A 26,624-nucleotide genomic window follows, 5' to 3' on the forward strand; every position below is an offset into this window, starting at 1 on the left:
TAAGTGCTTTAGACGACTAATGAAGTCCCTTACTGACTCTCCTTCCTTACGTTCGGCCTTCTGTAGCTGAGATGCTACACCCCAAAGCACACCTTCTCGTATGTACTCCTTTAGAAACAACCTTCGAAGGGTAGGGTAGATTGTTTTCTCGTCCACCCTTAGGGTTCTATACCAATCTCCAGCCTTCCCACTTAATGTCAAGCTTAAGGCATTGCACTTATGTAGTTCGTTGCGTTCCCCTAAGGAATCACATACTTGTTCAAACACTTCAATGTGTTTCCTAGCATCTTCATCCCCATTGAATTTTTGCGTGAGTTTGGCAATTTGTACTGCCTTACTTCTAGGCTCTCTATCAGATGCATGACGCATATTTTCCGCGATAGATCGACCTATGGTTTGAGCAAATGCTGCCAAGTCACCTATGTGAGGAGGTAGGGACGGTGGAGGTACTCTTGGAATCATATGTGGGAGAGGGACGGGTACCGGTCTTGGCATATGTGTGGATGATGCAGGATATGGAACATAACCGGGCATAGGTCCACTCGGATAAGAGCTAGGGAGCAGCACTCGAGGAGCATAAGCAAGTGGTACAATTGGAGGTGTGGGGGCCATGTGTGCATAAGGGGCTAGAGGCACATACGGTCGAGGCCCCATATTAGGTACTACGACACTAGGTAGTGGCACTGCGCTAACCGTAGATGTCATCGGTACATTCTCTGTCAGGCTTATCCCTGGAGTGAGCACTGGGTTTTCCTTAATAGAGGGTTGAGCCAAGTTAGGGAAGCTAAAGTTTTCGCTCTGAGGCTCAGATTGCATAGAGACCCCAGGTGAAATGACGTAAGATGGGTCCATGGGGCTCATTAGAGGAGTCTCCATTTGTGATAGAGTAGGCTGTTGAGCCTTGCTCGTATCCAGAAATCTCATGGGGCCAGTTGAGAGTAAATTTACCCCTCGGTTTTGCCTTTCTGATTGAATAATGTCATGGATAACATTACAGATCATTTTCTGTTGATCTTCGATGCTCGTGGCACTAGAGGTGGATTGTACAATCTCTATCCATCCTACATGGTAGGCGTGGCCAGAGTGTAGATCCGTCAACACTTCAGTGTGGAGGTCGTATGTCCAATGATCATTAATGAACAATCCTTCTAGAGTCGACGTGTTAACGGTTTCTTGTGAGGTAGAAGCAATGTTGCTCCCCGTGGTTTTACTTGTCACCAACGGTACTCTAGAGGGAACTTCTGAAGGAGGCAGCTCAACAGGGCCTTCTTGGTAAGAAGTTGGTAGGATATCCACATGGACACTCTTTGGGGGTGTGGGGTCCACGTGCGATGTGAAAGGAGATTCCACTTCCCCACCCTTCATTTGCATCAGGTTTCAAGCGAGTAGCTCTACCTAATGTTTCCATGAAACGGCTAAACATACTAGTACTAGGCTGTGGAGCTTTGGGAGGTGCATGGCCTTCTCTCTCAGTGTTTTGGGTAGGGTATGCTTCCATGATTTCTGAGTCGGAGGAGGAATCACTAGCGGCTATTTTAGGGTCTTGGGTGGTGCTACCTTGTGTCCCCGCTGAGGGTCTAGAGCCTATCGTGGATGGGTAATGGGTGTCCGTATGAACAGAGGCACTACCAATGTGATCGTGCTCTAACACTCGTCCAGAGCGTAAGTGCATGTGCTTTTGATACCCTAAGGTGTCAAAAAGCTGCTCTAGGAGGCCTTGTGACTAGTTTTTAGCGTGTTTTTTGTTTGTTTTTTTGCTAGATTTTTTAGAGCGTGTCGTGGAATGGGCCGTGTGATAGCTCGAAACGAGCGTATCGGTCAGAGAGTCGTGCCATGCTTTACAGCCCTCCATTTGGTCACTCTATGCCCTCGGAATCCCTAAAACTGTCAATTTCCAGTAGGGAACTAGGCCCAAACTAGAAAGTCTAAGGGTGCAAGTGGGAAGAGAAAGGAGAAGAGTGGAGGACTTGTCCCACATGCTCTCATTCTCTCTTGAGGGAGTAGGGTATATATATAAGAGTGAGTCTAGTATATATCATACGACTGAGGACTGAGGCCTGGGCTCGGGCTCGGGCTCGGGCTAAGGATCCCAATTATACAAACCAGCCCGTCCGTTTTAAGAGTCACGTTTTTTATTTTTGAAAAATTCTACCGCCCGCTCACTCGCGTTTTTATTTTCCGATTTTTTTTCAAAAAAATATTTTTTTTATTTTTTTTTTATAATGCAGAAATGCAGAAAACGCAAAAATTGCAGAAAATTGAAAACGCACAGAAAGTGCAGAAATTGAAATGCAGAAAACGCAGAAATTGCAGAAATTGAAATGCAAGAAATGCAAAAAATTGAAAACGCACAGAAATTGCAGAAATTGAAAAAACGCAAGAAATGCAGAAAATTGAAAAAAACACAGAAAATGCAGAAATTGGAACTTGACAGAAAATTTAACACAGAAAACGCAGAAAATTGCAGAAATTGAAACTTGACAGAAAATGCAGAAAATGCAAAAACGCAAGAAATGCTAACTGTGCAGTGCAAACCAGAAAACGTAGAAAACGCAAAAAACAGAAATCTCCACACAACTACACACCCTCATTCCCTGCCTTTCCTATGATAGAAATTGCACCACAAAAAAGCATAAAGTGCTAACCGAGCTTAGTGTAGGGCATATCCCCGACAGCCGCGCCAAAAATGTGCGCTCCTTGCCGCACTGTCGAAGCAAGGGACTTGCCAATACACCGTGTGCGAGCCACAAACGGCTCCAAGCACACAACAAGCCTAAACTAGCAAGCTCAAGAGAGCAAAGGGTGTGTCACTCACCGCTCTACGCTCGCCTTCGTGGTGGATTCCTCGCCGCGATGAAGAAGAAGCTGCAGTCGTGCCGCGCTCAACCGCCTCGCCGCCGTCGTGCCTTCGTAATGCTCGATCGCACACACACTCTCCCTCTCTCTCTCTCTCACACACACACACACACACACAAGGAGGTGAAGAAGAAGAAGATGGAGATGGAGCAAGAGCACTCTTCTATTGCACAAATGAGAGAATGAGTAAAAATTAGGTTTAGTTGGCTTTTATAGGAGTTCACCCCATTCACACTTGGGCGCCCATGCTTAACCAACTAATCCCTTGAATGTCCAAGTTAAAGTGCGCCTCTCATCGGCGATCACTCCTACCCTTTTCCTATTGGTCCGACAAGCCCGGTACCTGACTATAAATAATACAACGTTTATAGATCATAGGGTGTCCTTGTGCCGTGAGGGTTAACAGTATGTAAATAGTTAACATCCCCCTTTTACAAGTTATGTGCTTGAAAGCTCTCATGTAAGTTATGTGGCTCTGCCAGGTAATATTTCATCCTACAAAGTCTACATCAAACTAGTGGTACGTCATAGAGGTAGCCCCTCGTAGTGCAAGGACGTATGAAGGCTACCATGTGCCAATCACAATGGCATCAATGGAGGAGATCAGAGAAGATGCTCAATCAGAAGCCGCTGCGGTGGTGCCAGACGAGCATCAAGATGCTACTACTCTATATGGGGTGCATGCAGAGGAGCTACAAAAGGAAACAGAGGATATGTGTTTAAACGGAGAGCTCTATATAGATATAGGAAGTTATGCTGAGTTATGCGAGGATGAGAGAGAGATCTCTTAAAGCCACAAATATTGTATTTGAACAATTTTGCTCCGTGTTGTAAAAGCTTTGGCTCTCTAAGTACCTTCCATGGTGTATAACGCTCTTTTCTACTCGCGCTCACATCTTTTGATTGAAAATTCTGAGTTTTCGACTTGCCTCTTCTATCACTCAATTCATTGCGTCATTGTATTTATATGCGTCATTACGTCATTGTATTTAATGGTCTTTGCGTCATTGTCTACTCTATTCATTCAATATTAAGTTTAAATATTCGTGTGTTTAATGCAGGTATGGATGATGAGGAGTTTCTTTCTTCTTTGTCACCGCAGCAGAGACAGTGGTACGTGGAGCGTCATCGCTCTGGCGCATCATCGCGCGTTCCTACTCCATCCGCATCTCCCTCTCTTTCGGAGCATTCGGCGCGCTCCGAAGCTTCGGTGTCGACGAGACGATCTTCACACTCATCTAGACACCGGCGCTCTAGTGGTGGCGGTGGCGGTTGTTGTGGGGATTCCGCCACCGATGCCTCCACACCACCTCGTGTTCGACGAGGCTCTTTACCCTCCCGTTCTTTGCCCGCCCCCACACCAGCCACAACATCGCCATCTACGCCAGGTTTTGCGCGGCTGACTGTTCCTAGCAGCTACACACCTCTACCTACTCCGCCAGGAGCCACCCCACTCGACACTCCTCGCTTCGGGACCCAGACGCCGGTGGAGACCCCTGCCGGGACACCCAGGTTCACGCGTCACCGGCCAGAGGGCTTGCCTTACTCCGTCGACTTCAGCGGCGGCATCATCATGGATGATGACGGCAAGAAGGTGCTCTCGCGCATGCGTGGTCTTTGCTCTCAGCTGTTTAGACACTACATACTAAACAAATGGAGTGAAGTACCAAGTAATTTAAAATCCAGAGTCATCATCATACTTCATGATGAGTTTCCCGTTCCAACACGGGATCAACGCTTCAATGAAGACCTGATGAAGATTCGAATGTGCGAATACTGCAAACACAAGCGTTCCGAAGTGCAAAAAGCAATCAAGCATGGGTGGAACAGGCCAGATTGGCTGGCCAAAGAAGATTGGAAGAATGCGAAGAAAGCAGTGCGCGAGAATCCCGACAAGTGGAAGCAACAAAAGGATGCAGCCAAAGCGCGAGTAGAGGCAGGGAGCTCGCACCACTTGGGGAGCGGTGGATGGGCATCATTTGAGGCCGATTTTGTAAGTGTTTTCGCATTGCTCTTTATGTTCGATAGTTTAGGGTTTATGAGTTTTTTAATTCTAACATAATGAAATCTTTGTATGTTTTGACAGTGGTCGATGACAGGACGTGATCCCACACCGTACGAGAGCGAGTACGCAGGCAGAAAGGGCTTAAACGCCCTGATGGACATTCTCAGTTCTCGCGGCGGCATGGTTAGTATTAGGGTTTACTCTTTTCTATTTTTTGTATTGTTTTATAAATGTCGTTATATGTTTATACTTACTGAAAGCTGTCTTATTGTTTTTGTTTGCAGAATCCGACAGATACGCCGCTTGGACGCGATGAGACGTCTGACTAGACGACGTCAGTTTAGCCGTAGCTAGATAGCATTAGTTTAGGGTTTCTCATAGCTTATGTATCATGAGATGGATTTTATACGTCTTTTTGAACCATGTATATTATTACATTTGTCACCGCAGTTCATTTTGCCAATCAATTCTTTATGCCTATGATGTTGTACAATTGTCATTATTACATTTTCCAATCAATTCATTTTGCCTATGATGTGTACAATTGTCAATTTTACGCTTGTCAATTTTGCAAACAATGCGTCTTGTGGGTGACTATTTTGGGTCTATTATCTACCCTTGCACTTTTTTTAAAAAGTGAATCAAGTACAATATGGTTGATGGGTGGCAGGGCATTCAATGCCCTGTCACCAAAAAAAAAAATCTCTCGGGCGTCGCTATAATTGTCGCTATTTATGGCTCTGTAACGTCGCTATGAGCGTCGCTATAGACTTCTGTTTAAGCGTCGCTATAACCGTTGCTATGACCGTCGCTATGAGCGTCGCTATATAGCGACGCTCTCGTAGCGACGCTATTAGCGACGGTTTTAGCGACGCCGGGGGTTATAAAAACCCAATGCATTTCCGTCGCTAACAGCGTCACAAAAGCACACAACCTCTTGTAGTGTATGGTTGCAAAGAGACAGGGTTATTCCTATGCCTCCGATGCCAGACAAGAAAGATCCATTGGGTTGAAGAGGTGCTAATGGTTCCAAGCCAGGGAAATATGTTGGAAAATTCAACTATGGATGCTCAAATCCCTGGGGAGTGTGCTCATGGACGACAAGTGAGATTTGTTGATAAGGTTGAAGCAGTAGTGATGGACAAGATTCCATATTCTGAGACGGGGGAAGAGCATGAGTCAAGTGGTGGCAGCTATTTCGATGGAGCACATGAGAGACGGACTCCACTTCCTCAAGGTATGATATTTACGATATTATGCATGTAGATGAGGTGTTCACAGAGCAGCATGAGATAGGTATAGTGACGCCTTGTGTGGACCACGAGATTGGGAAATCCTCTCTTTTTCTTCGGGATGATAGGGTGTCGAAGGTTGGTGCCATGTTGTTGATAGATATACTTTTGAAGGTTGCTTTACAAGCAGTTTTGCACCGTTTGCAAAGCACTTTGGATGCAGATTATGTTATAGAGAGCCCTCTAGCAGACAAGATGCAGATGCTTGGGAGGTTGGTGAACAAACTCATTTTATGTACCAGGAAGGCTTGTGGATCTAGGTTGTTCAAGTGGTGCGGACAGCTACATGCATGGTTGGATTACAGATTTACGAGAGCGTCGCTATATAGCGACGGTCATAGCGACGGTCATAGCAACGGTTATAGCGACGCTTAAACAGAAGTCTATAGCGACGCTCATAGCGACGCTACAGAGCCATAAATAGCGACAGTTATAGCGACGCCCGAGAGAATTTTTTTTTGGTGACAGGGCATTGAATGCCCTACCACCCATCAACCATATTGTACTTGATTCACTTTTTAAAAAAAGTGCAAGGGTAGATAATAGACCCAAAATAGTCACCCACAAGACGCATTGTTTGCAAAATTGACAAGCGTAAAATTGACAATTGTACACATCATAGGCAAAATGAATTGATTGGAAAATGTAATAATGACAATTGTACAACATCATAGGCATAAAGAATTGATTGGCAAAATGAACTGCGGTGACAAATGTAATAATATACATGGTTCAAAAAGACGTATAAAATCCATCTCATGATACATAAGCTATGAGAAACCCTAAACTAATGCTATCTAGCTACGGCTAAACTGACGTCGTCTAGTCAGACGTCTCATCGCGTCCAAGCGGCGTATCTGTCGGATTCTGCAAAAAAAGACAATAAGACAGCTTTCAGTAAGTATAAACATATAACGACATTTATAAAACAATACAAAAAATAGAAAAGAGTAAACCCTAATACTAACCATGCCGCCACGAGAACTGAGAATGTCCATCAGGGCGTTTAAGCCCTTCCTGCCTGCGTACTCGCTCTCGTACGGTGTGGGATCACGTCCTGTCATCGACCACTGTCAAAACATACAAAGATTTCATTATGTTAGAATTAAAAAACTCATAAACCCTAAACTATCGAACATAAAGAGCAATGCGAAAACACTTACTAAGTATCACTTTTTTAATATGCAATCATCTCTTATCTAAATAATGCTATGGTTGAGCATGAATGTTCAACGAGGGGTTGGGCAATGATGGTACAGTTGAAGATGGTGAATCAGTGGAAGTGTAAGAAGCCTAGGCATACTAGTTTGCAGGCAAATTACAAGGACATTGAGCAAGTATTCGATGGAGTCGGGAGACAGGTACACAGAGATGGAGCACTCTCTAGTCGAAACTGCAAGTGTTTCTTGCTATCACAGGTGACATGATCAAATGTTGATACCGCAAGGTTGGGAGCGGGACAAGGGGTGTTGGATACAGGTGCTATGAAGTTTGTGATATGGGATTTTGATCCATATGTCTGCAGGACACTCTACTGCTAGGATGTGTATGCCAAATGAGGTATTTAACAAACCAGATGTGGATTTCAAGCTTCTTTAGTTGAAGCTTAAGGATGGTAAAGCTGGTGGATATCTTCTTTAGAGAGTGCTCTAATGTATACAGGGTGCTTGATCTCTTGGTGCTTGAAGACCATATATTGTCAGGCAGTTCTCCATTGAAATTTTATGTCCCATTATGGTGGCTCAGATTTTTTGATATTGGGTTTGCAGCCCTTAGCAATTGGCACGAGCAGGCTCTTTTGATGAGGTGTCATGTAGTGCAACAAGTGGGAAGATCGATCATGTGACCTTTTCGAGGATCAAATTGCTAGAGTTCAAGGATCAGGTTCATGGGAAGCATGGGAGCATGGGATAAGTGGCCAAGTGAAAAATTTTATTTAAGGTAAGGTATAAAGCACAGCTAAAAAAGAAGGTGTCGGGCCTGGCCCATTTGCAAGAGAAGGAGCGCATGAGCTGCAGAAAAAGGTAATGGAACGCCACCCATTGAGAAAGGTCTCATGTTGCATGGTGAGCACGAGGAGGGTGATTTGCATGCGTATGGCTGGACCGCCAGTGACATGGATGAGGAGGGCACTACAAAGGGGGCCAGGGGCTGCCAGCTCGCCAGAAAGAGAAGGGAGGCGCCACCTGTTGGGGAACTGGAGGCCATGCATGAGGGGCGACTCAAAGGAGCAAGAGGAAAGGTGCGTGGTGGTTTCTAATGTGGGCTACAATTGGCATGGCGATGTGGCGCCATCAGTAGGGTGAGGGAGGTGCGCTAGAGGCAAGGAAAAGGACCGCCAAGGGGGGCATTAGGGGGAGTTTTGGCAGGGGACGGCTCCCTTGCATTGGGGGCCGAGGTGCTGAAGATTGTGGCGCCATCAGTAGGGTGAGGGAGGTGCGCTAGAGGCAAGAAAAAGGACCGCCAAGGGGGGCATTAGGGGGAGTTTTGGCAGGGGACGGCTCCCTTGCATTGGGGGCCGAGGTGCTGAAGATTGGGAGTCAAAAGCTGACGGGAGGCTGCCATATAGAGAAGGAGGAGCGATTCAAGAGCGCTGCAAGAGAGGGACTGCCCATGAGAAAGATAGAGGAGAGGTACCCGTGTGAAGGAAGTTGTTTGGGTGGCCCTGTAGAGGCTCTGTAGAGCCGTCTTGGGAGAAGTACAGAGGGGAACTCCGAAATCTGCAGAAGGCATGGTGGGCTAGGCTGAGGAAGGCCTGAGGACTTGAAGATGGTGGATGGCAGTATTGTGGCAGGAGGGCCGGGAACCGCTAGTGATGGAGGGCAAGACACGGCATAAGGCAAGGTGAGGCCGAGAGGAGGAGGGTGTGAGCATGAAGGGCTGCCAGAAGGTTGGTCGTCAGCAGGGAGATTGAAGTAGGAGGCTATCAAGGAGCGACATTTGCAGGAGGGCATGGAAGACATGCGAGCTCATGGGAGTGTACAAAGCTGAAGTGAAGGGAGGTTGTTCCAGAAGCTGTAGGATGGCTATCGAGACCATGTAGAGAGAGACGCTATTGGATACATAGCACAGGAGGGGATTGGAGGCCGCAAGGGTGATGGCCATGAACAGGTCCGAGGGCTGCATTGGGAGCAGTTAAAGAGACAAGAGAGCGACCAACGAGGGTGGCCGATAGTGTAAAAACGAGTTTAAAGGAGAGCCGCCATGGGCACAAGCGAACAACAGGGATTGTCGTGGCCGTTGATGCCATCATTGTACCCGCATATGTGTTTTGATGCATGGTTTTTTATATGGTTTATGGTGATTGCTCAACTCAAATCATTTTATTCCTTCTTCTTGTCTTGTGCTAGGCCGTGGTAGCATTGGCTCCGGTCCACACGGGTGGGTGTGCATAGAGAGAGAGGGAGAGAGTGATTGTGGTTGTAGATTGGTTGTGGGTTTGTGTGCGGTCGAGGTGTGTGAGGCCTCCCAATGTGAGTGTGTTTACAAAATTTGGCGAGTGTGTGCATCATTGTGTGGGATACGGGTGATGGTTTTTTGATGGGTCTATTGTGTTGAAGTGCTCATGTGTGAGTGTGTGCAGCCAATGGTGTTCAAAGGCGTGTGTGTGCAATTTGCAGATTGTGTATCGGTGTGGGTGATTTTGTGTGGTTCGGGGTGCGGGTTAATCCCTGGGCTATAGAGAGGCAAGTTTGGAGTTTGTTCCCTCTACCCCCTTTCCATCAGTGGTTTCCCCTTCTCGGTGATGTCGAAGACGGTGTTGCGGTGATACCAGTTTCAAAGAGCAAGTGATGCTAAGTAAGATGTGGTCCGGTTTTTTGACTTTTACAGATGTTGAAGATGTAGAAGTGTGGTTGCAGGACTATGGTCTATTTTTGTTGGAGAGCCGCTTGTCGAAAGAAGAGGGAGTGGTTCAGGTGTTCCCACTCTTGGTTCGTGGAAAGGCCAAAACATGGTACGATGTCTTGTAGGCTAAAGAAAAGCTTAATTGGAACACTTGGAAGTGGCATTTCGAAGCAAATATGTGGCCAATGCGCAATTGAGCGAAGTGAAGCAAAGGTTGGATGAGGTAAAGGAAAGCCTCGCTGGTCACTTTCAAGTGTTTGTGTGGGATTTCGAAGCGCTATGGAGCAAACTCATGAAGGTAATTGCTGCAGAGAATACTGACTTTTTGAAATTAAACAAATTCATGGACTGCTTCCATGTGAATGTTCGTGATAAAGTTAAAGTCGATGGACCGGTGTCATATGCAGAGGCAATGGCCTTTGCAAAAGGTCGCACAAAGAAGCTCTTGAAGAAACGTCAAGTGATGGTCCAATCCGATAGTGTCAAAGCCAGTTGAAGCAAAGAAATAAAAGCATAGCCGATGCTAGAGGGTCTGCATATTCAAGAAGAGCTGAAGATATCATGGTTGCAGAGAGACAGGGTTATTCCTATGCCTCGGATGTCAGACAAGAAAGATCCAGTGGTTGAAGAGTTGAAGAGGTGCTGATGGTTCCAAGCCAGGGAAATATGTTGGCAGATTCAACTATGGATGCTCAAATCCCTGGGGAGTGTGCTCATGGCCGACAAGTGATATTTGTTGATAAGGTTGAAGCAGTAGTGATGGACGAGATTCCATATTCTGAGATAGGGGAAGAGCATGAGTCAAGTGGAGGCAGCTCTTTCAATGGAGATAGCACATGGGAGACGGACTCCACTTCCTCAAGGTATGATATTTACGATATTATGCATGTAGATGAGGTGTTCACAGAGCAGCATGAGACAAGTATAGAAACCCCTTGTGTGGACCAGGGGATTGGGCAACCCTCTCTTTTGCTTCGGGATGATAGGGTGTCGAAGGTTGGTGTCATGTTGTTGATAGATATACTTTTGAAGGTTGGTTTTGCACCGTTTGCAAAGCTCTTTGGATGTAGATTATGTTATAGAGAGCCCTCTAGCAGACAAGAGCCTAATGATGTATGGTGCAGATGCTTTGGAGGTTGGTGAACAGACTCATTTTATGTACCAGGAAGGCTTGTGGATCCAAGTTGTTCAAGGTTTATGGTGCGGAAAGCTACATGCATGGTTGGATTACAGATTTATAGGTACAAAGCCGTGATGGTTTGTATATGACAGATGGGTGGTAATGCTCAAAACCATCAGTTTGACCCAGGAGAGCCTACACTGCGCTTGGGAACGCTCAAGGCTTTGCATTTGATCCGGGAGGTTTATGCAGCTGATAAATCTATCTACTGCTTATGTACATACTAAGTATCACTTTTTTAATATGCAATCATCTCTTGTCTAAATAATGCTATGGTTGAGCATGAATGTTCAACGAGGGGTTGGGCAATGATGGTACAGTTGAAGATGGTTAGGGTATAAGCATGTTAACTTGTCATGCTTTTTGGTGTCCCGGACAATGCTAGTAAGAGGTGCTTGCTAGCATCTATTCAAAACCAAAGAGCAAGTGAAGTTTGAAATTTTAATAACCATAAGATATATTATTTTTTCCCTCTCATATAGGGTGTGGCCTCTGTTTTCAGCTACGACGACGACGTGGGGTGTGGCCTCTGTTCTCTCTCTCTCTCTCTCTCTCTCTCTCTCTCTCTCTCTCTCTCTCTCTCTCTCTCTCTCTCTCTCTCTCTGTGTGTGTGTGTGTGTGTGTGTGTGTGTGTATGTGTGTGTGTGTGTGTGTGTGTGTGTGTGCGGCGCAGACTCCCTCTTTGTCTCACTCTCAGACCAGTTTACAGTTTTCCATGTTCCTACTCCCTCCCTCCCTCCCTCTCTCTCTCTCTCTCTCTCTCTCTCTCTCTCTCTCTCTCTCTCTCTCTCTCTCTCTCTCTCTCTCGCATTGCTTCTTGCCTCGAAGTTGATTTGTCAAAGCTTAGCAGACTTGCAGATATGGAAAACCAGCAGACAACATTATTGCCACTAGAAATGGAGGCAGAAGGGAGCCATTACAGAAGGGATCCATTACAGGAAATTAATCACAACTACCAGCATCCATCTCTTTCTACTATCAGGAAATATGAGACAGAAAGAAAGCGTAAACAGCGGGAGCACCGACAGATGACAACTAAACGAGGACATCATGCCGTCGACGATGAGGAGAAAAGGAAAATCTCCTTCGAGATTGTGAAAGCTTTCAAGAGCAGGACTGAAGGTCGCAACAAAGAAGCAAAGTGTGAAATCTGGAATCTTGTTGCTCAACATCCGCTTGTTCGGGCAATCTGTGATCAGTCTTTAGAGGAGGAGGCTGCTGTGCAGAGTGAAATTGTCTCCAATGTTCGCAACACACTAGCTATCGTCAAGCAGCCAGCTTCTAACGAGGAGTTGTTTTTGAAGAATGCAGCATTGCAGATGATGATAAATTCAAAGGAAAACATGCCTATTGTCAAATTCTCCAGGGTCCTAAAAGTCGACCGTCGGAGCTTGTTCAAAGAAAAATCACGGTAGGTGAAGTCTGGTTTCAATGCTCGACTGTTTTCATTGGCTGAATGTCACAAGCAACACCGTCATAGCCCTATCACAGATGAAATTAAGGAATTGGTCTACACATTTTGGACAGAGGAGACTCGTGTTTCACCCAACAAGGATGTTTGTCGAAAGAGAGTGGGAAGGAAAAGCTACATAAAACACCCTGTGCACCTCCTGGATGAGTCTCAAGTGATCAATGACATACTTGAGCCATAACTTATGCATTCTAGCATGCTAGTAATCTACCTAGCATACAGAGCATGCTAGCTATCACAATATGTTATGCCATGTATGCCACCTAGTATGGTGGGTATGGTGTTCATCATAAATCTTCTGCTAGTTAGTATGCCTAGTGATCTTGAGGACTACACTGGTTAGCACAATATGTATGCTACTTTAACACCTTTTATACTAGTGTGTTGGCTATGCTATTCAACATAACAAGTGTGCTGGCTAACACAATATGTATGCTAGTTAGCATACCTTCTATTCTTCTTAGCACACTTTGTGTGGTTAACCATGACTCATGTGTTAAACTATACACTGATTTTGCTTGTTAGCACAGCTAGTATGCTAGTTAGCATACTCAGCTGTGCTAACTAGCAATATAGCATGTTAGTAAGCATACTCAGCTAGCTAACTAGCATGCTGAGTATGCTAGTTAGCACAGCTAAGAATGCTGAGTAGCATAACGGGTAAGTTGGTTTATGCTAGTATTCTACTTAGCATATTCAGTTATGCTAACTAGCATACTCAACATGCTAACTAGCATGCTGAGTATGCTAGTTAGCACAGCTAAGAATGGTAAGTAGCATAACGGGTAAGCTGATTTATGCTAGTTAGCATTCATAGTGTGCTGGCTATGCTGTTCAACATGTGTTGGTTAGCACAATATATATGCTAGTTAGCATACCTTCTATTCTTCTTAGCACACATTCATGTGGTTAACAATGACTCATATGCTAAATTACACACTGATTATGCTTGTTAGCACAGCTAGTATGCTAGTTAGCATATTCATCTATGCTAACTAGCATACTCAGCATGCTAACTAGCATGCTGATGAGTATGCCTCGTATGCTAAACTACACACTGATTGTGCTTGTTAGCACAGCTAGTATGCTAGTTAGCATACTCAGCATGCTACCTAGCATGCTGATGAGTATGATAGCTAGTATGCTAATGAGTATGCTAGTTAGCACAGCTAGTATGCTAACCTAGCATGCTAGTTAGCATACTCAGCATGCTGATGAGTATGCCTCGTATGCTACACTACACACTGATTGTGCTTGTTAGCACAGCTAGTATTCTAGTTAGCATACTCATCTATGCTAGTTACCATACTCAGCATGCTAACTAGCATACTTAGTATACAATGTTATACCCAGTTACATGCATGTTATGACCATACCCAGTTACATGCATGTTAGGACCATACAATGTGCAGTTTAACACACTAATTTGTTTCTATGGTGGATGTATTAAGTAGCAATGCGTATAGTCCTGTTTGGATTATTTCTCCTAGTAAACACACTGATCAAATATGGATATTGCAGGTTGAACTCTTTCAAAGATTCAAAGAAAAACATCCAGATTGCAAGCGACGTTTACACAGAAGACTATAGCGACGCTCATAGCGACGCTACAGAGCCATAAATAACGACGGTTATAGCGACGCCCGAGAGAATTTTTTTTTGGTGGCAGGGCATTGAATGCCCTGCCACCCATCAACCATATTGTACTTGATTCACTTTTTAAAAAAAGTGCAAGGGTAGATAATAGACCCAAAATAGTCACCCACAAGACGCATTGTTTGCAAAATTGACAATTGTACACATCATAGGCAAAATGAATTGATTGGCAAATGTAATAATGACAATTGTACAACATCATAGGCATAAAGAATTGATTGGCAAAAGGAACTGCGGTGACAAATGTAATAATATACATGGTTCAAAAAGACGTATAAAATCCGTCTCATGATACATAAGCTATGAGAAACCCTAAACTAATGCTATCTAGCTACGGCTAAACTGACGTCGTCTAGTCAGACGTCTCATCGCGTCCAAGCGGCGTATCTGTCGGATTCTGCAAAAAAAGACAATAAGACAGCTTTCAGTAAGTATAAACATATAACGACATTTATAAAACAATACAAAAAATAAAAAAGAGTAAACCCTAATACTAACCATGCCGCCGCGAGAACTGAGAATGTCCATCAGGGCGTTTAAGCCCTTCCTGCCTGCGTACTCGCGCTCGTACGGTGTGGGATCACGTCCTGTCATCGACCACTGTCAAAACATACAAAGATTTCATTATGTTAGAATTAAAAAACTCATAAACCCTAAACTATCGAACATAAAGAGCAATGTGAAAACACTTAAAAAGTCGGCCTCAAATGATGTCCATCCACCGCTCCCCAAGTGGTGCGAGCTCCCTGCCTCTACTCGCGCTCTGGCTGCATCCTTTTTTTGCTTCCACTTGTCGGGATTCTCGCGCGCTGCTTTCTTCGCATTCTTCCAATCTTCTTTGGCCAGCCAATCTGGCCTGTTCCACCCATTCTTGATTGCTTTTTGCACTTCGGAACGCTTGTGTTTGTAGTATTCGCGCATTCAAATCTTCATCAGGTCTTCATTGAAGCGCTGATCCCGTGTTTGAACGGGAAACTCATCATGAAGTATGCTGATGACTCTGTTTTTTAAATCACTTGGTACTTCACTCCATTTGTTTAGTATGTAGTGTCTAAACAGCTGAGAGCAAAGACCACGCATGCGCGAGATCACCTTCTTGCCGTCATCATCCATGATGATGCCGCCGCTGAAGTCGATGGAGTAAGAAAAGCCCTCTGGCCGGTGACGCGTGAACCTGGGTGTCCCGGCAGGGGTCTCTAGCGGCGTGTCGATGGGGGTACGGACGTCAGGTGTCTCCACCTGCGTCTAGGCCCCGAAGCGAGGAGTGTCGAGTGGGGTGGCTCCTGGCGGAGTAGGTAGAGGTGTGTAGCTTCTAGGAACAGTCAGCCGTGCAAAACCTAGCGTAGATGGCGATGCTGTGGCTGGTGTGGGGGCGGGCAAAGAAGGGGAGGGTAAAGAGCCTCGTCGAACACGAGGCGGTGTGGAGGCATCGGTGGCGGAATCCCTTCAACAACCGCCACCGCCACCACTAGAGCGCCGGTGTCTAGACGAGTGTGAAGCTCGTCTCGTCGACGCCGAAGCTTTGGAGCGCGCCGAATGCTCCGAAAGAGAGGGAGATGCGGATGGAGTAGGAACGCGCGATGATGCGCCAGAGCGATGACGCTCCACGTACCACTGTCTCTGCTGCGGTGACAAAGAAGAAAGAAACTCCTCATCATCCATACCTGCATTAAACACACGAATATTTAAACTCAATATTGAATGAATAGAGTAGACAATGACGCAAAGACCATTAAATACAATGACGTAATGACGCAATGAATTGAGTGATAGAAGAGGCAAGTCGAAAACTCAGAATTTTCAATCAAAAGATGTGAGCGCGAGTAAAAAAAAGCGTTATACACCATGGAAGGTACTTAGAGAGCCAGAGCTTTTACAACACAGAGCAAAATTGTTCAAATACAATATTTGTGGCCTTAAGAGATCTCTCTCTCATCCTCGCATAGCTCAGCATAACTTCCTATATCTATATAGAGCTCTCCGTTTAAACACATATCCTCTGTTTCATTTTGTAGCTCCTCTGCATGCACCCCATATAGAGTAGTAGCATCTTGATGCTCGTCTGGCACCACCGCAGCGGCTTCTGATTGAGCATCTTCTCTGATCTCCTCCATTGATGCCGTTGTGATTGGCACATGGTAGCCTTCATACGTCCTTGCACTACGAGGGGCTACCTCTATGACGTACCACCAGTTTGATGTAGACTTTGTAGGATGAAATATTACCTGCCAAAGCCACATAACTTACATGAGAGCTTTCAAGCACATAACTTGTAAAAGGGGGATGTTAACTATTTACATACTTACTTGTTCACAATGCTCGGGTAGTACGAAAGTGTCTCTTAGGTCAGTCCATTTCTTAGTAGAATCCACCTCAAGAAAACCAGACTCTCCTCTACGCACAGTAGGGTTGCGACCCTCCATGATTATCTTGAACCATTGCACGTCGAACAAGTCGACAAAAAATCCTCTGTAATCGATCCTCAAAATCTCTTGCAGCGTGCCGAAGTAAGTGAGTTCCGCCACCACAGGATCTGCATCAGAGGAACGTCGTCGACTAGACTGTTCAAATTTTGCCATGATTCCACAATCTTGAGTAAAACGCTTTTTGTCGATTCGTTCCACCCTAAAATGTCGACCTTTACACCATGCTGCTGTGTATGACTTATACTACAACGAACAAAGATTATGAGTGGCCGTTCAAACGTTTATAAATAAAGTCACTTGCTAGTCGTACATTGCAAACTTACCTTGGTCGCGCAACCCCGAGAGTACTCCCACTCTTCCTCAGTCACTTCGTCACCGCATTGTTGTGCACTTTTCAATTGGTTGTGCAACCATCTTAAGCTCATGAAGGTTGGTAGGCTCTCCAGAACCGCTGGATAGTGCATCGGTGGTCGTCTTCCCCGTCTCCACTCGATTCGTGCCCTTTGTCGCTCTTGCTTTGCATCCTCATATTGTGAAATCCACTTTTGCATCACTGGATTGTGAAGCATGCAAAATCGGTTGATTTTAGCCTCTAGATCTTCCGTCATCTTCTTCTCAACACCGAGATTGCACATGACAATCCCAGATATGCGCTCATCATCTATGGTTTGCCATAGCGTGTCCCGGGCTTTATCAAATCCGTCTAGCCACTCTCCAATGTACACTAGGGACTCTGATACCAACCAACCTTCTGCCATGCTACCCTCCGGACGTGCCTTTTGACGCACATATCCCTTAAGCGTTTTCATAAAACGTTCTAAGAAGAACATCCATCTGGAATGAACTGTGCCAGCTATTTTCACCTCATCAACTATGTGAACAAGAAGATGCACCTGAATGGTTAGCATTGTAGTAGGAAAATGTTTCTCAAACATGCACACAAGCTCCGCAGCATTTAGTTTGGCGAATGGTATGGAGTCTACGTTGATCTCCTTTTGTGAGATCCTCCGGACATGCCTTTTGACGCACATATCCCTTAAGCAAGTGATTGATCATGAGTCGGGGCCAGTATGGTAACTCGTACCATAGAGATAGTCTCTTCATCCCTGGAGGCAATCCGTCATCGCACATCTCCTTCTGCTCTAACCATGCTTGTGCAGACATCCTTGGTGGCTCTCTTCCCAAAAAGCCGTCGCGTAACACATGATTCTCTGGAAGATACTCTTGATGACCTTCGTAGATTTGCTTCTTCAGTGAGGGTGCCCTACGTGCATTCAGTCTAGGTCCACATGTGACACATGCTCTGTATCCGCTTGTTTGAAGCCCTGCATGTATACACATGATAATAGATCAACTATGGGAAAAAACAAGATTTACAGTGTCTGAGTGAGGAGTGTCAATAGATCACGTGAGCATTCTGTTAGCCCGGGATAGTCATGCATGGTCCACATTAGAATGCCTCTGATCAAAGAATTCCGTCGTCCTGTGTGTCGGCTCATATCCACCACCTCTATGCCAATCCACAATTTTTGTAGCTCTTCCAATAGTGGACGAAGATACACATCCATATTCCCCACTTTATATCACCCTGGCACAATCAAGCTTAGCCATAGGTGCCCCTTCTTCGTAGTCAACCACGGGGGAATGTTGTAGTTGACGATGACAACGGGCCATACACTGTAAGATGTTGATCTTTGACCAAATGGATTTATGCCATCCATAGCCAGGCCTAAGCGCAAATTTCGAGCTTCCCTGGCAAAATCCGACCATGTTCCATCTATATGTTTCCAGGCTACGCAATCTGCAGGAATTCGTAGCACACCATCCGAAGATTTATTCTCCTCATGCCATGATGCTAGGGCGGCCATGGACTTACATTCGAAGAAATGCTTGATGCGAGGAAGTAGAGGGAAATGTCGCAAAACCTTTTGTGGAATTTTTGTCTCGTGGAGATCTACTCGATATCTTTCGGAATCACATTTTGGACACTTCTCCATGTCTATGTATTCCCCTCTGAAAAGAATGCAGTCATTAGGACAAGCGTGGATAGAATTGTAATCCATCCCCAAGTTTCGCAAAATCTTTCTTCCTTCATCTCGGGAATCTGGCATCACATTGTCAGCTGGTAGTATGTTCTCTTTAAGCAATCTACACAACATAAAAATCCGATACAATCGTGTAAAAATCTATCAGATCATTATACATTTAGAGTTTTATTAAAGTAAACTAATTGTAATAGATCACCTGAAAAGCGCTGTGACGCTAGTGTCACTCCATCCAAACTTTGCCTGCATGTTGAGAAGAACCAGGAGTACTTTCAATCTAAACATACGTGCTCCATTAGACAATGGCGTATCGGCTTCACTTTTCATATCATCATAGATAAGCCTTTCTGAATCCATGATCGTCTCGATCATTTCATCAATCTCGGGCTCAAACATTGCCTCGTTGGGAATGTGCTCTGCATGATCATCCCCCGAGCTGTCAGAGGCTACATCTTGTGGCCTCACATATGTTGCTTGACCAAAGCGCCTGCGAACACGTCTATTGGGTTGCAAGATTGCTGCTTGTTGGCCAGCGTCAGAGTCCGACGAGTTATAATTGGCAACAACTCGATCTATAATAGATGGATCGAACTCGCCAAATTCGTGAACGTGCTGCAAAGAAACACGTCTTGTCCGTCGCACAGCATGCTTGCATTGATTACAAGGACATAAGACCCTCGTTGAGAGATAGGTGTTTCGGTTGGACGGTCCCACATCCTCGTCACTACTCATAATGAGGATAAAAAACTTATAACCTAGACAAAAAATTTAATATTCTATTGGCATTCTTCGTCTCTCTCTCTCTCTCTCTCTCTCTCTCTCTCTCTCTCTCTCTCTCTCTCTCTCTCTCTCTCTCTCTCTCTCTCTCTCTCTCTCTCTTTACCTCACATTCTCTAGTCATGTCCAATCCCCGCACACCTCGGTCTAGAGGTGCACGGAGATCAGAACCACCGGGTTATAATCTCGTCTTTATTGGTCAATACCTATATTTGTGGGTACAAGAAATCTACACACCCACGTCTACATGATACTGCATGTAGTGGACAAAACCCCTTTGCCTCTTCTCTAGCTGTAGCACTTCACAGCATCTTAACATCTTTTCACAGTAGATCTTTTCACTGTTCGTCTAACTCTAAACCCTAAACCGTAAGTAATTCTTGCGTGGACTCGATCTAACGTAAATAAGTATAAATCTAAATAAACGTAAATCTAACTAAAAATAAACCTAAATCTAATTTAACGTAAGTCTACATCTAACCTAATCTTTAACGTCTTTTGGGATAGTTTCCTACGACGTTAAAACTCTCTTCTTCTTGTGTGTGTGTGTGTGTGTGTGTGTGTGTGTGTGTGTGTGTGTGTGTGGGTAAACCTAAATAAACCTAAGTCTAATCTAATATAACATAAATCTAAATCCAACGTAAATTATGTTATATTAAAAAAAAAGAACTAAACTAACAGGGATTATAAGAACCTTAAAACTGATTTAACACATAATTTTTCACATAACTCGGCAAGAGTTGCCATTCTCATCACTAAAGATGTGAGAGTTAACTTCCGGCGGTGACGCTGCCTCATCTCCATCCACATCTGACGACAGCAATTGGCCCTTTAGACCGTTCTTGCTCTTGTTACTAACTTTGAAGTTGCTGTTGAATGACTAGAGGTTGTCTAGATGGTCATTGTGTCGGGGATGTAGTGACTCTTGCCGCCCTGAAGATCCACCTTCTTCCCTATCTTCTGAAGACATTTCACTAGTACTTTTGGATCGACGGAGCCCACCATGAGTGAAGGCAGCAATACCCTATATTCCATTGAGGGCTTTCTTCACCCGCTTCATGCAAGCATCGCAGTCTATGGAGACCTAAATCTAATCTAATATAACGTAAATCTAAATCTAGCGTAAATAAACATAAATCTAGTTAAAAATAAACCTAAATCTAATTTAATGTAAGTCTACATATAACCTAATCTTTAACGTCTTTTAAGATAGTTTCCTACGACGTTATAACTCTCTTCTTCTTGTGTGTGTGCGCGTGTGTGGATGTGTGTGCCAATAAAAAGAGATAAATGGTATAACCTTTCTATCACCCATGCCAAGTATGATAGATTGATTATGCCATTTCCCTCTTGAATAATAGGTCTTGATTTCAACTCCTCGTCGGCTAGATCTTTAGGTCTTTTAATTTTAATTAGTTTCCTACGACGTTAAATTAGTTTCTCTCTCTTTCTCTCTCAATGTGTGTGCGTTTTTTTGGATCGTATGCATGTTTTCTCTCTCTTTTCCTCTCTCAATGTGTGCGTTTTTTGTTTATGCATGTTCTCTCTCTCTTTTTCTCTCTCAATGCGTGCGTTTTTTGTTTATGCATGCTCTCTCTCTCTTTTCCTCTCTCAATGTATGTGTGCATTCTTTGTTTATGTATGTGTGTGTGCGTTTTTGTTTTTGTTTGTACTCTCTCTCTCTCTCTCTCTCTCTCTCTCTCTCTCTCTCTCAAAAACACTATGTGTGTGTGTGTATGTGTGTGTGTGAGAGAGAGAGAGAGGGAGAGAGAAAGAGGGGAAGGGAACATGAGAATGAGGAGAGGGAAGGAGCATACCTGGCTCTCCTTCCTCCCCTCGTGTGTGTGTGTGTGTGTGTGTGTGGAGAAGAAAAAGAGAGAGAGAGAGAGAGAGAGAGAGAGAGAGAGAGAGGGAGAGCGTTACCTGCTCCTTGCTTGAGGGCGCCGAAAAACTCAGATCTGAGATCTGAGTTTTTGGGCACGCTCGGTTATTTTTTAGCCCAGCCGGCGTCGCTATGAGCGTCGCAAATTTCTTTGTAAATTTGAGACGCTCATAGCGACGCTCATAGCAACGTCGGGATTTTTTTTTTTGAGCGTCGCTGTGTGAGCGTCGCTAATATGAATAGCCTCTTGTAGTGAGAGGAATTCTTGAGGGAGTGAGTAGTAATGCCTAATTGTACTTAGCCCCATTAACATAAGCCCAAGCCTACACTTTCTCTTAGAGGAAGACTAGCCATTCTTGTACTCTATCCTTGGAAGATCAACTCTAATCAAAGAAGGTGTTGTACTTGGCGTATCAATCAAAGTGGAGTGCTTCCCTCTTCTTCTCTCTCCATCAATAATGGTGCCGAAGGGTTTGTTAAGTAAGATGTGTTCTACATTGATGTTTTCTTGATTTCTTATTGTTTTCTTTTTCATCTCTAATCCGACATATATATATATATATATGTATCTAATTTCATCTCCTTAACCAAATCTATCTCTCTCACTCTTAGTAATTCATCCTCTCTACAAATTTTAGGTTCTCTTTGCTACAGGTACATCTCTCCCCGCAGTATCCTTATTGTCTACGGGCAAGAATAGGGCTTGGGAGGGAAAATTCTCATCTCTTCACTTCTCTCATATCTACATTTCTCACATACTATCCTAGATGAATAACCCACATGATGATCATTTCTATCGCTTTCACTCTGTACAATCTATTAGAATTAACGTATGGATTAGCCGTAAAATACACTTTCAACAACGTATAGTGTTTCTCTTTGGCCCTGAAAGGCTCAATGAAATACTTCTATCACCGGATCCCATCATACTACCTCTCATAGACTATAATTTTTCTTTTGATGTAAGCGTAGTTATCTTGCTATGAACCAAGAGGATTTGTACACACAATTAATCCCAATCACTAGACAAAATATGTATATTATGGTAAGCACAAAACTACAATTCCAAAGAACAATTCGTAGCCTATTTGGTCAGCCAAGATTGAATGCCATTAACTCATCCATTAACCCTTTCATATTACCCATGATACGATATGACCATAGCCTTGATGTTTTCATCTTTGTGTTATTTCGACATTTTCTTTTGTGTTCTTTCTTTGTGCGTGTGAGTGCAAGAGAGAATGGGTGGGCTTCTTTGATTGTACTTCTTTCCAAACCCTAGTCTTCATGGCATCTATGGTTTAACTCCTTCATATAGTTTTTGTCGAGTTCTCTCACAAACTCTCACAGCCATAAGCCCGGTGCTTTCCTGGCAAGACCGCAAATTTCTCGACAGCGCGCAAATGGCCCATCCAACAGTTTTGGATGGGCCATTTGCGTGCCCTTGTGGCCAGGCTTTATTTTGCCCCTTTTAGGCTTATCTACCCCCTAGGATACTTACAAAACACAAATTTATTGAAATGAATTGGTTTTGCATCATTAATTTTGATGCACCCTTTCTATGGAAATTCCAGCATATGTTCACACTCAAGGACACTAGAAAAGGTGAAATCAATTATGAAATGAAGTTTTCAGCACACTATCACCTGCTTTAGCTCTACCTAGTACACCCCTGCACCAAAAAGTCCAATTACATTGGACATTTGAAAAATCCAAATTAATGTTGCATAGACACTTGGTTTCACAATATGTTTTTTTTTTTTGATATCCTATAGGGAATTCAAAGCTTGAAATGGCCAAAAAAGGGTGTCCACAAGGATCCATGTAAAATAATCTTGCAAAACCAATAGGTTTTAGTAAAGTTGTGTTTTTTAAGTACCCTTGGGGGTAGATAAGCCTACAAGGGGCAAAAAAAAGCCTGGCCACAAGGGCGCGCAAATGGCCCATCCAAAACTGATGGATGGGCCATTTGCGCGCCCTTGTGGCCAGGCTTTTTATTGCCCCTTATAGGCTTATCTACCCCCAAGGGTACTTAAAAAGCACAAATTTACTGAAATTGACTGAAATTACACACAGAACTTGAAATTACAAAGTCATTTCATTACAAAGATAGTAGACACAGTAGACACAATTGTTGATCATATTGTCATTGGAAAGTCAAATCATTACAAAGATAAGGGTGTGCAATACAAAAAGAGGGGTAACTTTGGCTAATACTCGAAGTCTCGTGGCAATCGACGTGCAAGCTACATATCTTTTGGCTGTATTGTCACTCGCTTTGCATGTATGGCGCATAGGTTGGTATCTTCCAACACCGAAATGATGTGGGCCTCTGCAGCTTCTTGAATAGCCTCTAGCACTATTGCTTGAATTCTATACTAATTTCCATAGCTTTGAAGAACCTCCTTCATAGTGCGAGCAAAGAGGGCGCGTCGAATCAAAAGCTCCGTCGTCTTCTCGTAGTGGTGGATTTCTGCAAATGCCCTTGCTATTTTTCGGCGCCGCTGTGGTTGTCTTGGGGGCACTTGCACATTTCCTGGCGGGCGGCGTTTAGGCTTCTTGAAAAACTTAGACTTGTGCCTGTTTACATGCTTAGGGGCTGGTTCTGTAGCCTCTTCTGATTCTTCCTCTTCCCTTGGCTGCCGATCTTGTTGTGTGGGGAGAGCTCCCTGGCCTCCAGGCAATGTCTTCCCCCCAAGGGCCACCCGGTGTATGCGCGGTATTTTTTCTTGTAGCCATGGTGGCTCACTCTCTGATTCAGTGTCTGTATGGACCACCCGAGTCCTAGATGGTCCTGCTTGTGATTGGTGGCGCGACGGTTGCTCCCTATCGGACTCTGTTGTTTACTGGCCCTCTTCCTCTCTCCAGCACTGGGCACATTGCTTCATTCTCCTTCTAGGTGTTATATCTTGAGGAGGTGGAGATTCAACAATCCTCGATGACTCTCATGCCCTACCACCATGCCCACTACTAGATGAGTTCCTGGAACCGCTAGGCGTTCATGGCCGTTTTCTTGTGCCTTTAAGCCATGAAGGTTTCTCACATCCTTGGAGAGTGTTTTTGTTGGTAGGCGGATGCTCTTTCGTGGTTTGTTTGGTGCACGCCATTTCGTTGGTAAGAGCTCACTTGTTCTTAAGAAATGAGTGGTTTATGAGAGCATGCAATATTTATAAGGGCCCATTTAAAAAGGGCCCTGTTCACACTAATTTTTTTTTTAAGTATTATTTTTTAAATAAACATGTCGCTAAGAGTTACACCCTGCGTTCACGTTTAGTGACTCGTGCAGTATCCACTTTGATCCTTGTCGCACTCTGCATCACTGCCATGCAGCATGCTTGGTGGGACCTTGCGACATTTGCCACTTGTTGCTATGCTCTTGACGACTCCATTTCCGCACTTCAATAGGAATCTTGGATTGTCACACACGCTCCATTGTGAGCTTACGAGAAAATGTTGTGCGAAAAAACCAATTGAACATCTCCTCCAAATAATTGGATTGCACCATTCCACCACCATGTCAAGTATTTTTGAAGTACACTCCCCTTGCTCGATAATGGGACTTCTCCATGCCTTGAGTGCTAAAAATTTCAAGCGATCCATACTTGTGCATAAAAAATGCACCATGCGCAAACAAGATATGTTGTTAACATGAGTAAACTATCCACATAATTAAATAAAAACAATCCCTTGTAATGAATACACCATGTAAAATGACTTACCATGTAATGTGTGATGTTATTTTCACCCCAAGAAAGGATGAAGACCTTGGTAAAATCCGCCAAGGCTTCTTGAAATGATTGGTGTTGTTCTTCTGTTGTGCTGTTAAGGCCCATAAGCTTGACCATTTTATGAAAATGTGCCCAAACTTGCTTGCGCTTGTTTGCAAGCTCGCCATTTGAATCATTGTCGGTAGTAGCTTTGCATAAATCCTTCCAAAGCTCCCAAAGGTTACCTGCCTGCTGGTTGGAGCTGTTTTGAGCATCATATCGACTTGGCTTTCCTTGGGAAACTTTCTTCAAAAAGTGTCTAGCTTTTTGTCCACTCATTGACACTTGTTGAGCAATTTCATGGGCCTCCCCTGTGTTCTTTGCAGCAACGATAGACACATTTCCACCGTGACAGCCAATGGAATTCAAGAGTACCTCCACTCTTTCGATCGCTTCCTGGGACTTTTCCAATGGTTTCATTGTGAAAGCATAGTCAATGTGGAGCTTCAATAGCCTATCAAAAATGCGCATGAATGCGTGTAATGTACAAAAATGTACATTCGATAGAGAAAATCGAAAGATTGGATTCCAAGCGTGGTCCTTTTGATCACGGTCTGGGGCATTGAGCATGGGACATCTCAGAATAGACGCTTCCCATTCTATACCTTCATCTCCGACATCACGACAATCTAACCCTTGTTCTCCATGCCCTTGCCATGGAAGCATGGATCCGGCCTTTGCAGTGCTCTTATGTGATTTTTTTCCATTAGGTTTGTACCCTCGAGTGCAAAATGGACAAGGCATGAGAGAAGAAGCCCCTTGTTTGCAGCCAAGCAAACACTTTATGGTCTTCAAATCCCCACCTAAGTGCCACTCCACATCATAACTACCAAAACCCTCAATCTCTAACTTCTGACCTGCAATTTGGGAGTGTATTACTTCTGTGATCCATGGAGTTCTCTCAAAAATCCATGAAAGTACTCCATTGGTCTCTTTGGACACCTCAATAGCACCCAACCACCAAATGTCTTTCTTTGATTGCACGGTAAAAGATGGGGTGGGAGATGGCTCGACTGAATCCCTTCGCTTGGTTTGCAGAAGGGCCTCGTTCATTAGAGTGACACTTAGCCTCTCTAACCTTCGGCCTTTCACTATTTGACACTCATCGAGTTTCAACACAAAAGCGACTTTTGTGCCAAGCACTACAAAATAAATAGTGCTAAGACCTTAAACTTCAGAGTCTATGATAAGAATAATACCAAAGAAAAAAGTAAAGTGTGTCACCTTCTTCAGGTAACTCGTAAAATCTAAGCATGGCTTCTTGAAGCCTTCTAAGATCCACAAAAATATTGTTCCACATTGTGTAAGGAAAGCCCTTCTCCAAAGGTCTTATGGATTGTTTCTTACCTTCTCCCCTTGTCTTTGTTGCGCACGAAGCATAAAGGGAAGTTAGCATTGTGTCCTCAATGTGTAGGTATGTC

General features: G+C 44.2%; 1 protein-coding gene and 1 pseudogene across 2 annotated transcripts; both read left to right on the top strand.

Annotated features, from left to right (window-relative positions):
• The first annotated feature begins 5,884 nt into the window (after positions 1–5,884).
• Positions 5,885–6,413, top strand: LOC147443880 (uncharacterized; annotated as a pseudogene).
• A 3,724-nt stretch (positions 6,414–10,137) lies between these two features.
• Positions 10,138–11,649, top strand: LOC147443881 (uncharacterized). 2 transcript variants are annotated; one of them, XM_086527745.1, is made up of 3 exons: positions 10,138–10,297; positions 10,407–11,031; positions 11,124–11,649. In XM_086527745.1, the coding sequence occupies exons 2-3, from the start codon at positions 10,645–10,647 to the stop codon at positions 11,238–11,240; spliced, it is 504 nt and encodes a 167-aa protein (XP_086383871.1). In that variant the 5' UTR covers positions 10,138–10,297; positions 10,407–10,644; the 3' UTR covers positions 11,241–11,649. The 2 variants fall into 2 exon arrangements, with proteins under 2 accessions (XP_086383871.1, XP_086383872.1); XM_086527746.1 differs by lacking the exon at positions 10,138–10,297 and having other exon boundaries at positions 10,695–10,862; positions 10,948–11,031.
• Positions 11,650–26,624: the final 14,975 nt, after the last annotated feature.

This window comes from Adiantum capillus-veneris, chromosome 13 (genome assembly GCF_014529385.1).
Source record: "Adiantum capillus-veneris isolate H3 chromosome 13, ASM1452938v2, whole genome shotgun sequence".
NCBI classification, from domain to species: domain Eukaryota; kingdom Viridiplantae; phylum Streptophyta; class Polypodiopsida; order Polypodiales; family Pteridaceae; genus Adiantum; species Adiantum capillus-veneris.